This window comes from Ailuropoda melanoleuca, chromosome 1 (assembly GCF_002007445.2).
Source record: "Ailuropoda melanoleuca isolate Jingjing chromosome 1, ASM200744v2, whole genome shotgun sequence".
NCBI classification, from domain to species: Eukaryota; Metazoa; Chordata; class Mammalia; order Carnivora; family Ursidae; genus Ailuropoda; species Ailuropoda melanoleuca.
The window spans coordinates 5401204-5415482 of record NC_048218.1 but is presented as its reverse complement, the minus strand read 5'-3'; the positions used below and the strand labels follow the sequence as shown (position 1 = coordinate 5415482).

General features: G+C 46.7%; 1 protein-coding gene across 1 annotated transcript in view; it reads right to left on the bottom strand.

Annotated features, from left to right (window-relative positions):
* Window positions 1–14279, bottom strand: part of DSCAM (DS cell adhesion molecule) — a gene marked incomplete at its 5' end in the record, with an annotated part of 727362 nt that overhangs the window by 80446 nt on the left and 632637 nt on the right. The window contains one exon of the mRNA XM_034653984.1: window positions 6623–6756. Coding sequence (XP_034509875.1) covers window positions 6623–6756 — 134 coding nt within the window. The remainder of the gene's footprint in view (window positions 1–6622; window positions 6757–14279) is intronic.

Below are 14279 nucleotides of genomic sequence, written 5' to 3'. Positions count from 1 at the left end.
TTGCATAGGGGCACCTGGGTGGCACAGCGGTTAGGCGTCTGCCTTCAGCTCAGGGCGTGATCCCGGCGTTACGGGATCGAGTCCCACATCAGGCTCCGCTATGAGCCTGCTTCTTCCTCTCCCACTCCCCCTGCTCGTGTTTCCTCTCTCACTGGCTGTCTCTATCTCTGTCAAATAAATAAATAAAATCTTTAAAAAAAAATGTTTAGCATATAGCAAATGCTCAAAAATGGTGGAATAAATAATATAGCATTTAAGTTGAGACTTAAGGATAAAGACTTTAAATGGGAGGAGGATGAAAGAAAAAAGGCAAGGAGGACCCAGAGTAAGCACGCGTGCACACACACGAGACATGACATGGCTCAAGAACTGGCTGGAATGGGAGATCTGAGACTGGACAGGAGTTGGAGCTGGATCGTGGAAATCTATCCAGGCCATCTTGAGTATTTAGGTAAAAAGGGAGAAGTCATCCAAGAATGCACCCAAGGGAGTGACATGGTCAGATCTAGAATGTGAAAGAATGATGATGACAGCAATGTGGACACCAGACTGGCCCTTGAGACTGGAAGTAGGAAGGCTTCTGACTTCCCACTAGTTTGGTTCCTCAGGTGAGGACCTAAACCCGGGGAATGGTGATGGGCATGAAAAGAAGGGCGAGGATTGAAAAGATATTGTAGAGAGAGGATTTTCGTGACACAATGTCACTTCACGGATGCTGTTTTCTCTGGTTGTAATACCCTTCTGTCCAGTAAAACGTCCCCACCTGGAAGCCAGGGCTCTACGTCCATCCCAAGAAACTGACTCTGACCCTATTGTTTGAGTGACACCCCCTTGCCTGTGCTCCATGTCATCCTGTCCTCTGCACGTCCTGGTTGTGTCCTTTGCCATGTCACAAGAACAGCGACCATCTCTGGTATTTTCTGCCCTCCTTAGAACCAGGAACTTCTCAAAGAAAGGCAGATACTCTATCCTTTATCATGGCAGTCCCGTGGTCGCCATTAGAGGTGTTCTCCAAGCTCCTCTGGTTTTCCTGTCTTCCGGGTCTGTGTTGGGATTGGCTTCCTGGTTCCCTTCCGGTGGGGGGCGGCCGTGTTATGCCCATGTCAGACCCTCCAGAGAGGTCCTTCTGTCTGCCATAAATCCCGCATTAGTCCCTCCTGCAGTGCGGATAACACGGAGCAGAGCTACGACCAACTCACAAGGGACGTACATGTGAAAGAAAAATAAAACTCTCGGTGTAAATCCCTGAGATTCGAGCCTCTGGTCAGAGGACAAAGGGTATCATTAGATCATTAGTTTAGCTGGGAGACAGGAAGAGAAGGGGAGCACGAATGAATTTGGTTCTGGACACGCTGGATGCGGTGGAGTCTTGATGGAGACATGGATAGAAGGAAGTTGGCAATATGGGACTGATTGGTCCACTAAGATGGTCAGGGTTGGAGAGAAACATTTTTGACCTTCATAACTTCAGATGATAGTTAAGTTACAAGAACAGATTTAATGATTCATGGAGATAATAAAAACTAGGAAAGGAGGATGAANCACGCTGGATGCGGTGGAGTCTTGATGGAGACATGGATAGAAGGAAGTTGGCAATATGGGACTGATTGGTCCACTAAGATGGTCAGGGTTGGAGAGAAACATTTTTGACCTTCATAACTTCAGATGATAGTTAAGTTACAAGAACAGATTTAATGATTCATGGAGATAATAAAAACTAGGAAAGGAGGATGAAGGAAGAGTATTGAGAAATGCGTACATTTAAGGGTGGGTGTCAAGGGGGAGGGGGAAATGGCCTCGTACTGCTAGGGGGTCTGTGGTGGCTTCGGGGACAGGAGAAGTGACCAGAAGAGATGGACAGCATTATAAAAATGGATGGTCAGGTCGACCCCACTTGAGGGTTCCATCATGGCACTCTTGTTTGACCTGAGATTACTCAACATTTCTGGGTTTCTGAAGCCCTCTCCCTTGTCCTCAGCCCCATGATTTATTAAATGCAGGCCCTGGGCTGGGTAGGTGGGCACAGGGCAAACGCACACTTGCTACCTTGGCTCAGAATTTACCCAGACTTGGAGAAGGTTACTTTCCTTGCTTCCCTGAAGACTTGCTTACTTCCAAGTTGTGGGCTACCCTGTGGGGAGTTTGGTTGCTGAAAGTCGTCTTCTGGATAAGAAGAGTACTGGAACATTCTCCTTTGCTCATTCAGCACCGTCGACTGAACACCTGATGGTGCAGGGACTGGATCACATCATCATCCGAAACTGGAATAACTGATGTGGGGCACGGCTCATTGATATAATTCTTTTAGGCCTTCTGATTTTGTTTTTCATAGATGAGAAGTTTGTGCTGCCTAATTTCCCTGTCTCGTCTGCTTACCACTGTGAAAGAGACACTTTCTCTATCCTCACGCTTAGCTAACACATGGCATTTCCCGCGGGCTGCTTCCATGCAGGGAGGCGTGCTAGAGAGGAGATCCAGCTTCCCTCTTTTCTCCCTGGGACCTTACAAGTGGGTGAATAGATCATTCCAACCATCATATATGAAAATTAATAGCCATGGCTCCAAAATTATATGGATGAGTTCCTGAATCAAATGAATCTTAAGATTTTGCGGCTCGAATCTCTGCCTGGGAAGGTCGATGTCTCGGCACACCTGCTGGTCCCTTATNTCTCGTCTGCTTACCACTGTGAAAGAGACACTTTCTCTATCCTCACGCTTAGCTAACACATGGCATTTCCCGTGGGCTGCTTCCATGCAGGGAGGCATGCTACAGAGGAGATCCAGCTTCCCTCTTTTCTCCCTGGGACCTTACAAGTGGGTGAATAGATCATTCCAACCATCATATATGAAAATTAATAGCCATGGCCCCAAAATTATATGGATGAGTTTCTGAATCAAATGAATCTTAAGATTTTGCGGCTCGAATCTCTGCCTGGGAAGGTCGATGTCTCGGCACACCTGCTGGTCCCTTATGGTGAGACTCCCAGCACCACCAGACTTTAGATGAATTTCCAGTTTCTCGTCTGACCGCATAAACAATTTCAAATCTGAATGTCTTTGACTAAGCTGACCTGAGAGAACACAATGAAACCAGTGCCTGTTATAGACAACGGACTTTACGCATTGCAGAGAAGAGCCTGGAGCTTGTCACAGGTCCTAGAGGAATTTTATATCAGCGAGGAGGTTAGCCGAGGGAGTCCCTTACAGAGCAACAAATTACAGGCTGTTTGGTGTCCTCATTTATCTTCCCATGTTCTACATTCAACTATGAAATCATCTCAAAGAGAAGGCGGAGAGACGAGCAAGAGAAATATACAGAGCTCACACTGCCCTCTGGTGTTTATTCAGCCACATAGGCGGAAATGTCAAAACCTCGCAAGAGGTGACCGCATCCAGGCTTCTGACTTCAAGTCAAATTACAGAAGCTCAGGAGGGAAACATAGTCCCTCTTCCCAGTAATTTATACTCTCTTCCTAATTCCACGTGAGTAAAACCCCCAAAATAATGGGTGGTATTTTCAAGTGTAAGAAATGTATTAGTTCTCTCTGATCTTTACCTAGAATGGTATTATTTTATTTTAAAAATAGGCCTTGTATGGGACATCTCTGCACCTCCCAATCAGTCTTCCTGTCACCCAAAAGTGCTTTGAAAATAAAGTCTATGAAAAAATCTGGGCCTTGTGGTCTTAGGCGATGTTTGAAGGAGATGAAGAGCCATGTGGTTCGAGCGATGGAATAGCCTGATTCTGGTTCACTTCATGTTATCGAGGGTCGCTCTGGGACTCTGGACCCAACACAGACATGCTGCTGCCCGGAAGACCACAGGCACCCCGTCACGATCCTGTTTCTGGATCCATGGCGCTTTTTCATATTGTCAAAAGCAGCACAGAGACACGTAGTTAGTGGGAGTCAGACATCAAGTCGGTGAAAAATCTGGTTGTTCATCCCCATCTTTTCTGGTTAGTTGGATCTTATGATGGTCGTTTTTGGAAGGGCCTTGGTAAGGTCCCGGGTGGGCGAACCCCATTGTTCCGTGCATGGAGGGACCGTGGAAATCCCTTTCTTCTCCATCCTGCAGACAGTTTGATCATGGCTGCAGGATTTGTACCTCCTGCAATTTATTCTATGGTGTGGAACTCACAGGCTGGGAGGACAGGGACTAACGTGGCCGCCAGCATCCGCAACGGGGGCTGTCGCGCCCACGCATTGGTCTGTCAGGCCCAGCTGCAAATGAGCCAGGCTGGGGTTTGCAGCTAAGAGATAAAGAGCAGATTGGGGGGGGGAGCTGCTGGCGTTCTGGGTACCCTGATAGTCTCTTCCTAGGTTGCTGGAGTCAGAACAGCAAATGTGCGTGTGACAGCAAATAGATGGATGAATGAGCAAATAGAAATAAAGAAGCATTTCAGATTGGAGTGGAACACAGCTATGCTTTACTCGAGCAATGACTTCGTCTCTCTCTGGCGGATGGGTTCTATGTTGGGGCTGACGGGAAAATCAGGGCCTGCGCAGGGGTCCTCCGCGAATCGCCTCTCTGAGTCGCAGACCATGACCGCCTGGCCCTTCCTCCTGGCACTGCTTCCTTAGTATCTCTGCACCGTGACGGTAGGATTCGGCAGGTGGGAATTACCACCATGACTGAAACCAAAGAAGGAACCCGCAAGAAAGTTCTGGAGCCCGTCTCTGACCATTTACACGTCAATCTTTACTTCAGCTACAGAGGGGCTGCTGTTGCTGAATGTACTCCGGCAGAGACGCGGACCTCCGCGAACTGAACACATGCTCTCCCCCATCTCCCACGCTCACTGTCTGGGGCGCTCCAAGGCCTGGGGGGTCCCAACAGACTCTAGGCTTTGGAAAATGTATCACTTTAATTAGAGAATCAATTAATAAATTAGTTCAAGAATATGATTCAACCTTAAAAAGGAAGGAAATCCTGACACCTGCTACAACATGATGACCCTTGAGGACACGGTGCTCAGTGAGGTGAGCCAGTCACAGAAAGACGAAGGCTGTCTGATTCCACCTCTAAGAGACCCCTAGAGCGGTCAGATTCACAGAGGCAGAAAGCAGAGGGTGACTGGAAGGAGAGGGGATGGGAAGTTAGTGCTTAAGAGGGACAGAGTCTCAGTTTGGAAAGATAAGAATGTTCTGGACGTGGACGGTGGAGATGGTTGCATGACAGTGTGAGTGTGCTTAATGCCACTGACCTGGACACTTAGAAATGACTAAGATGGTAAATTCTACATGAAGGTATTTTACCACAATAAAAAACAAAATTAGGGGGCACGTGGGTGGCTCAGCCATTAAGTGTCTGCCTTTGGCTGAGGTCATGATCCCAGGGTCCTGGGATTGAGCCCCGCATTGGGCTCCCTGCTCGGCGGGAAGCCTGCTTCTCCCTCTCCCACTACCCCTGCTTGTGTTCCCTCTCTCGCTGTCTCTCTCTGTCAAATAAATAAAATCTTAAAAACAACAACAACAAAAAACCAAAATTAGTTCGTGTATTCATTCCACAAATACTTCCCGAATAACTGTGCCTCTCAAGTTCTATGGCCCAGTGAGGGGACAGACAGAGGGGTCAGACGCGGCACCTACCTCCGAAAATGCCTTACNAAGAAGCAGGCTCACAGCAGAGGAGCCTGACGTGGGGCTCGATCCCACAACGCCAGGATCACGCCCCGAGCCGAAGGCAGACGCCCAACCGCCGTGCCACCCAGGCGCCCCNGCTTGTGTTCCCTCTCTCGCTGTCTCTCTCTGTCAAATAAATAAAATCTTAAAAACAACAACAACAAAAAACCAAAATTAGTTCGTGTATTCATTCCACAAATACTTCCCGAATAACTGTGCCTCTATGGCCCAGTGAGGGGACAGACAGAGGGGTCAGACGCGGCACCTACCTCCGAAAATGCCTTAGATATTCCTATGAAGATAACATGAATTTTTTGTCCCACTTTTTCTTTTCTCTAAAATTTCCCATTTGAATCTGCTTTTGTATCTGGTCTGAGAAACAGCTTAGCTCTGTAGTTATGACTTGGTAGTAATAATATTAATGAAAATAAAGGCAGCACTGGGAAGTATTAATTACCCTAACGAGGCGGACCACGTAATTGTCAGGGTCACAGATCCTCAGTAGAGGCCCCCATGTCTGGCACAACAGGGACTTGCTCGCTCTCCCTCAGTGGGGATGGGGCCCGGCAGGAAGAAGGGGTGGGAGGTGGGAGCATAGGAGGGAGGGCGGAGGGAAGGGGGAGGCAGGGAGGGCCTGGAGTGCACATAATGATGAGTCCAACAGCAAAACCAATAGGTGTTGTCCACCGACTATCAGTTAAAGCACAATTAAGACCTCTGGGCTTTGATTTTGAGAATCCGGCCGGCAGTTTTGTGGGAAGTCACCAAATAAACAATAATTCTAGACAACTGTGTCCCTTACAATGATTCAGATGGGTATTTTCAAATGAGGTACAAATGAGGATGTTGCTTTGTGGTGGAGACAACGGGAGAAAAAAATAAAACCACTGGAAAGACCCAAGTAGGTGGGAAACAAAGGAACAAAATTGTCCCCACTGAGCACTCGCAGCTTGTTTCTGGAAGGTGCTTGAAAGGCACTTGGTTATTTACCAACTTACTGTGGGATAGGGGTGGGAGCAGAAGACAGTGTACTTTCGGATGATGCCGTTCAGCTTGAGAGGGGGAAGCCAGGACACGAACACCATGGAGGCTGAGGCCGCGGCTGCCTTTACTCCCGCAGGAGGACCTGGAACTAGAAGAACCGTGCGTTTAGTCACAGAGATGCGGCTTCGACCGGGCGCTCAGGCCCATGCTGCCTAGCACGACCCCCGCTCCAGCTGGGCCCGGCCCCTCTCCACGGTCAGCTCCTCGAGGATCAGTGCTGACCAGAGACAGGGCTCCACCAGGTCCCCTCAGAATCGGCATGTGGAAGCCCCGACCCCAGAAGCTCAGACTGCGACCTTATTTGGCGAAGCGGTCTTTTGAGAGATGATCGAGTTAAATTGAGGTCATTAGGATGGCCCTCACCTAGTAGGACTGGAGTCCTTATGAAAAAAGGGGAACTGTGGACACAAAAACACCCAGAGAGAGAGGACAGTGTGAGGGCACAGGGAGCAGATGGCCATCAATAAGCCAAGGACGGAAGTCTGGAACAGACTCTCCCTGACAGCCCTCAGAGGGAACCAACTTGGCCCACACCTTGATTTTGGACTTTCGGCCTCCAAACCATGAGACGATGCATCTCTGTGGTTGAAGCCCCCTGTGTATGGTACTCTGTTCCAGCAGCCCTAGGAACTGACGATCTCTCTCACTGGTGAGCCCCACCAGCCTTGTCCTCGGGCATGTCCTCTAAGAGCCCAATTTTAGTAAGAATCCCGCTAAGTCAGTTCAGCCAGAATCCCCCCAATATTTGATCACTCTTGATACACAAGCAGCAGTCCTGTTTGATCCATCTAGTCAGAACGCCCCTCATCCCTGATGTCTCCTGTCCGTAATTTTCCACCGAGCAACCCCACTCCTTCCCCTCCACCCCTTGGCTGTAAATTCCCACTTTCACTTGTTGTATTTGAAAGGAAGCCCAGTCTCTCTCTCTCACAGCGACCCCCCCACTGAGGTGGTCCCCACACGTGTGCCTCACAGCAGTCCGCCTGAAGAAAGTCTCCCTTGCTGCTTTCAACAAGTGCCACGAATAACCGTTTCTCCCACAGAACTTATACATTCAGTTCAAGTTCCTGTGTTCCTGGGAGGCATACGCCCCCCTTGCAGTCCCTTATGATTCCCTGTCTCTGAACAGCTGGAGAATTTAGCTTCTTGTGCTGCTACAGAGTTTGGCTTTGAACAGGCTGGGGATGTACGTCTTGCCTCCTGAGTGAGAGAGGAATGCGGGCAAACTTCCACAGTCATCACGGACTACTCTTCCTTGCCCGAAACACTTGGTAATGGCATTCTTTTTGGCTGAGGGGAGGTACAGAAATACTTTAAATGAGGATAGATTTTTGTGTCAAAGATTCACAGCTCACGCAGACAACAAACCCTTCTCTGCCCCATCTAAGAAGGCAGGACATGGTGCTAATGGTATTAAGCATGATTTGGGAGTGAGCTTGAATGCATATACCTCCCCCCCATCTTTGTGTTTTCCAGGCTGGAGAGGGAAGATGGAGTGAGGTAGGCAGGCTACAGGGAGAAGGGAGAAGAACATTAATGTTGCTACTAGATAAGCCTTGAGGATCTTGTTTTGTTCCTCATTTGTCCGACTGCCCACGTGGAGGGTGGGTCCCACCTGATAGAGGTCTTCACATTCCGACCAGCATACATCCCTGTGAGCCCCTGGAGGAATCTTTGAGTCTCTTCCTACTCCAGTAACAACATAACTGCTCGGTAAACATTTCTGGAGTTGACTGTGTGTCTCATGATTGCCATCTTGACTCTTCTAGGTCAAAACAACAAAACCAGCAACCACCATGAGAGCCAACTTGGGTTGGACATCGTCACCGTTTGAAAATATAAAAACTTGCGACCAGTTTTTGGAGTCCTGCTGATGGCAGAGGTCTAGGAAAGGGGACACGCGTAAGCTATGACACCTGAATTACTAAGTTGTCAGGAGCAAGGCACTGCTGTCCTGAGTACGAGGGCATTTGTGCTCAGGTTTCCTACCGGTGAGGGTAACAGCCAAGACATCCACCAATCCTCAACCTGGTTCAGACCTGCAAAGGCCCCTCCTGAACACTAAGGGTAGAGTGAACATTTGCTTGACCTTTTCATCCTAATGGATGCCCCAGATTCGCCAACACTCTCCATTCCTTCTGCAAAGCAACCACCTTGCTGGCGTTCATGCCTAACACTCCCTCTGGCCAGCTTCCTTCTAGAAGCCCAAGTGCTTGGGCAGCAACCACCCGCGGGGCTGCTCAACAAGTCAGTCATGCTTGTTTCCCCCTTGTTTGTGACACTTACACTTGTCATGGTAACGCGATTTAATTCATTACGTAAACCCATGAAATATGAGTGCCAAGGAAAGCTGTTTCTGTGACAATTAATGGGACTTCTTTGGAAAAGTTTTCTCAAAGGTAAGTTAAAAAAAAGGAAGGTTTGGCTAGGTATGGGCTAAGACCATCGAGAAAAATGATACACATGGCGAAAATCAAGACAGACAGATTTAAAAAGAAATCAAGCGAAGAGATTGTTGGCAAATGGCAGCATGCTTTACTCCACTATCAGGAAACCTAAGCTGGAAATGGCAGATGATCCATGACGGAAACTGTCATGGAACCGATGACGTAGAGATCTCTTCATCCAAAACTTAAAGAAATGAGACCATGTTATTTAATTAAAGAATGAATAGAGAATCAATCCTATTCGTATGTTTTAAGTTAAAATGCAATGTACCTTAAACACATCTTAAAGTACGTCTGTTGGTTACTGTAAACTTTAGTGACTTCTTGCTTTATTTCCATTAACTTCTCTTGATTATATCAAAGGGCTTTCCCTGCATTTACTGTGTAAATCCCTGACTCCTCATACACTGATGTATGATCTGTCTAGCGCAATATTTCCTTGTAGGGTTATTAGAATTTTATACAACAAAATTCTATATCATGATGGTGGAAGATGTGAACCCTGCATTCCCACTGAGGGCTTCTATTCAGCTCTGCCACTTAGTTCTCTGTCCTGGGGAAATACATTAACTTCTCCAACAACTTCTCCAACTTTCTCCAACCTTAGTCTTCTCTTCTATGAAGTTGGAACAACTGTACCTATTTACGGTTTTATTGCTAGGATTATGAGAGATAATTCATCTAAAGAATGTATATGGAGTTTTGCACACAGCAGGCACCAAATAAATTCTAGCTATCATTTGTAAGGACAATCTTCATTTCTTTACATTGCCCACCACTAAAGGATCCTAGCCTTTACCTTGTGACCCAGTGTTGAACTATAAACACCAGATGCTGAGAGCTGCAGAAAGCAGATGGTGTAGTATGGTCTGTCTGGGACATACTTCTTAAAACATTCTTAGTCATCAAGTTACATTTTGTTAATCTGCTTTTTTTTTTTAAATGGAAGTACAAGCAAGTTTAGATAATTTTCACGGATTCCTAGCCCTTGTTGAGTGGATTTCTGACTTCAGATCTAATTGGCTGAAGTAAAGAATGCCGCTCCAGAGAACCATCTCTCCTATGTTATTTCAATTTGCTATGCCTCCTTACGGCATTTCAGAAGCTCTTGTAGCTCGCATAGCCAATCACCACTGAGATCTCCCCTCAGATTCACAGATGCCTTAGACCTACCATGTCCCAAACCGAGATCACCGTCTTCCCTTCCAAACCTCCCCGCTCCTGTACCCGTTGTAGGAAATGGCACAGCTATGTTTGCGGTTGCAAAAGCCAGAACCTAGAATTCTCTCTCCTTGGCACCACCCCAGAGGATGTGTAAGGTTAGTGAGCCCTTTAGACCTCCATGTGGACATGGTTAGTAGGTGGCCTCTTCCTCTGGCTTAGTGTTCTGCAATATCAGACCACTTTTTAGATCTCTGGAAGTGGCATGCTTGTCCCACCCCAGGACCTTGACACAGGATGGTCTAGGGGCTTAGCTTCCTTCTGTTTAGAATCTTTTCCTACTCTCTTTCTTTTCCTTGACAACTCTTATGCATCTGTAAGGTTCTACTAAATATTACTTCCTTGAGAAAACCTTCTCTGACCACTAGCCTAGATTAAGTCAGGGCTCCCAAGTTCTCTCTTAAGGACCTTCTTTTTGGGGCACATGTCAGGATCCACTCAAGTATCTGTCTCCTCCAGCAGCCTACAAGCCCCACCAGGCCCACTCTGTTCTCTACTGTATCTCCAGTGCCTGAGGCAGTGTCTGGAACATTCTAAGATTTTCTAAGTGAATAGAAAAATGATTTCATCAGCTATAATGTGGTAGGAAGAATTTTAAGATGGTGCCGAAGATTCTCTTCCTCTGATGTACGTGTCTGTGTAATTCCTTCCTGTTGAACGTGGGTGGTAACTGTCACTGTGATGGATGGATTATTCCCATGATCAGGTTATGTTATGTGACAGAGGTGAAGGGATTTTGCATATATAATTAATGTCCTAATCAGCTGACTTTAAGTTAACCAAGAGGAGAGTATTCTGGGTGGGCCTGACCTAATCAGAGGAGCCCCTTATAAGAGGGGTCTAGAGGTCAGAGATGGAAGAAGTCAGAGAGATTTGAAGCAGTGGAGACACCCTCCCATTAGTCTTGAAGAAGTAAACTGTCCTGCTGGGGAGGGGCTATGTGACAGGGAACGGCAGGTGGCCTCTGGGTGCCAAGGAGATGGTGCCAGTCCTACACATACAAGGAACCCAACCCTGCCAACAACCAGTGAGCTTGGGAGAGGACCTGACCTTGGATGAGCCCACATCCCCAGCCAACACTTGGATTTCAGCCTGTGAGATCCCGAGCAAGGGACCCAGCTGACCTGTCCCCGCACCCCTAACCCATGGAAATGGTGAGATAACAAATTTTTGTTATTTTAAGATGCTAAGTTGGAGGTGATCTGTTATACAGCATAAAAAGTGAGTCTGTACAGTTAAGGCTTCTAATGATGTATCTTAATGTAAAACACCAAAGTCAGTGCTTTGGAAAAACTATTGCTCTGGTTTGAAGTGTAAGTCTGTCTACGTACACAGATGCTTCAGCCAACTCCATTACCGCGATGGTCATGTCTCTGGTCTCGGTGATCAGACACAGACAGGGGTGTGTGTGTGTGTGTTATGGGGTGGTGTGTGTGTGTGTGCATGCGAGCCCGTGCGTGTGTGATCTGCCATGGTGGCTGGACACCCCCGAGCCCAATGCGTCCCTGAGCCACGCGCAGACCACATGGTGCTGGATGGAACGCTCCACAATGGCCATCACGGTCATGCCATGCACACGTCTCTTTTCTATTCCCATTTCCACAAGATGCCGATATTCCTGGCCTTTGCTCTTATAAGAGTGGTATTTTCTAAACACTCTTTAAAGGAGACAAGTCCTTTAACTGTGGCATCCTGTGGGGAGCCAATACACAGGCGCAGGGGGATGTGGGGTGGCTCTTCTTGAACTAGAGCGGGGGATGTGGAGCCCCCCACGGGGCACCTCTGCGGCCCCGCCTGAGCGTTACCGCAGTGCAGGGAGCTCTGAAATCCGCAGGGGGCAAGGCCTCCGGGGACACCCTGGTCTGTTGTGTTGTTGGTGCACCTGCAACCACACAGAGCCCGGCACTGCCATGTGCGCAGCACCTGTCGACGCAGGGGTGGCACTCCGAGTGGGTAGGCAAGAAGACCCGCAGAGCCCATTGCTTTCAAGGTGCACTGAGGTGTGGTCACACAGTCCCCTTCAACAGAATGTGTGGCTCAGGATCTGGGGGCCCCAAAGATTCAGAGACAGCCTGATGTCTGTTTACTCTTTGCTCACTCTGAGCTGTTTCCAGATGCGCCCGTCCCCGCCCCACCGCAAAGAGAGTGTGAATCATGGGGCAGGGGGAACAGATCCCCTGTTGCACCTTTCGCTGGCCTTCTTCCCATATAGAATGATTTACAGAGTCATGTGCATTAGTAATGTACTCAGCAAATGTTTGAACTTAAACACAACCATCTCCATTTATACATACACAGTGTTTACTTTTGCAGAAAAGGATTGGGGCTCTAACTACCTTATGCCTGCAGGATACAAATAACAATGGGAAAATTAATAGATTGTGTTTTGTTTGTGTTCTCTTTCCCCACGGCTTTGCTCAGATTATAGTCTCAGCAAATAAAACAGTATTAGGATTTCACAAACCCTTTAGAATTCAGATTTAGCTGGTCTTGTGTTCAAAAAAACAGAAAGCCAAATCAGCAAGTAATCTTTTGCATTCTTGCAGAAGGATAAAGGTATTGAGCCGTCCTAGGGAGAGAATCTGAAGCCTGAACAACTCTCAGGGAGCCTGAGAATATGTCCACAGACCCGAGACGATGTCTCTGGGCCCAAGAGTATGTTTATGGACCCAAGAGTATGTCCACAGATTTAAGAATCTGTCTCCTGGCCCAAGAATCTTTACAGAGGCCGAGAAACTTCTCAAGGCACAGGCAACTTGTTCTCTGAGCAAACATTTCAATTGCAAATTATCCTTGGCAGATGTAAACTTTTAAAAAATATTTTAATTTTTTTTAATAATTTTTTTTATTATATTATGTTAGTCACCATACAGTACATCCCTGGTTTTTGATGTAAAGTTCCATGATTCATTAGTTGCGTATAACACCCAGTGCACCATGCAATACGTGCCCTCCTTACTTTTAATTTTTGACTTGATTTATCTTATCTATTTTTAGTTACTATTTTATCCTATTTTTGTACGTTTTATTAGCAAGGGCTACATTTTCCTTCTTAAGGTGATCAGTGACCTAACAACACAACTTAAACTCTAGGTTTCCTGACACTGGGGGTTTAGGGACCTTGTTTAAGAAATGCGTGGGGTACAGAGGGCCAAACTCAATGCTTGGTGCCAATGCATTAATATTTCTTTCCCCAAGAGAATATCAAAAAACACTGAAACTTCACTCTGTACCTGGATTAGTGTTTTACTGAGGCAGAACTTAATGAATGTTGGCAATCATTATTTTACTTGAATTTTATCCATAACCTCACATCATTCAATTGAATCTGGCAGGTTAATCCAAACTTTCTGAACTGTAAGATTTTGTGGCAGAAGTTTAAACAGGATCTATATTCTCAATTTGACTAAGCATTCCTTCTACGACAGCCTTTCCCTCCTTTCAATTAGACACAACATTGCATCCAGTTCTATCAACTGCTCAAATGCCTATTTACAGAAGCTTTGTAAACAGCTAAGGAGAGAGTCAGAAAAACTAAGAGGCAGCCCGCGGAATGGGAGAAGATATTTGCAAATGACACTACAGATAAAAGATTAGTATCCATGATCTACAAAGAACTTCTCAAACTCAATACATGGGAAACAAATAAATCAAAAAATGGGCAGAAGATATGAACAGACACTTTTCCAATGAAGACATACAAATGGCTAAAAGACACATGAAAAAATGTTCAAAATCATAAGCCATTGGGGAAATTCAAATCAAAACCACATTGAGATACCACCCTATGCCAGTTGGAATGGGAAACATTGACAAGGCAGGAAAAAACAAATGTTGGAGAGAATGTGGAGAAAAGGGGATCCCTCCTACATTGTTGGTGGGAATGCAAGTTGGTAGAGCCACTTTGGAAAACAGTGTGGAGGTCCCTCAAAAAGTTAAAAAT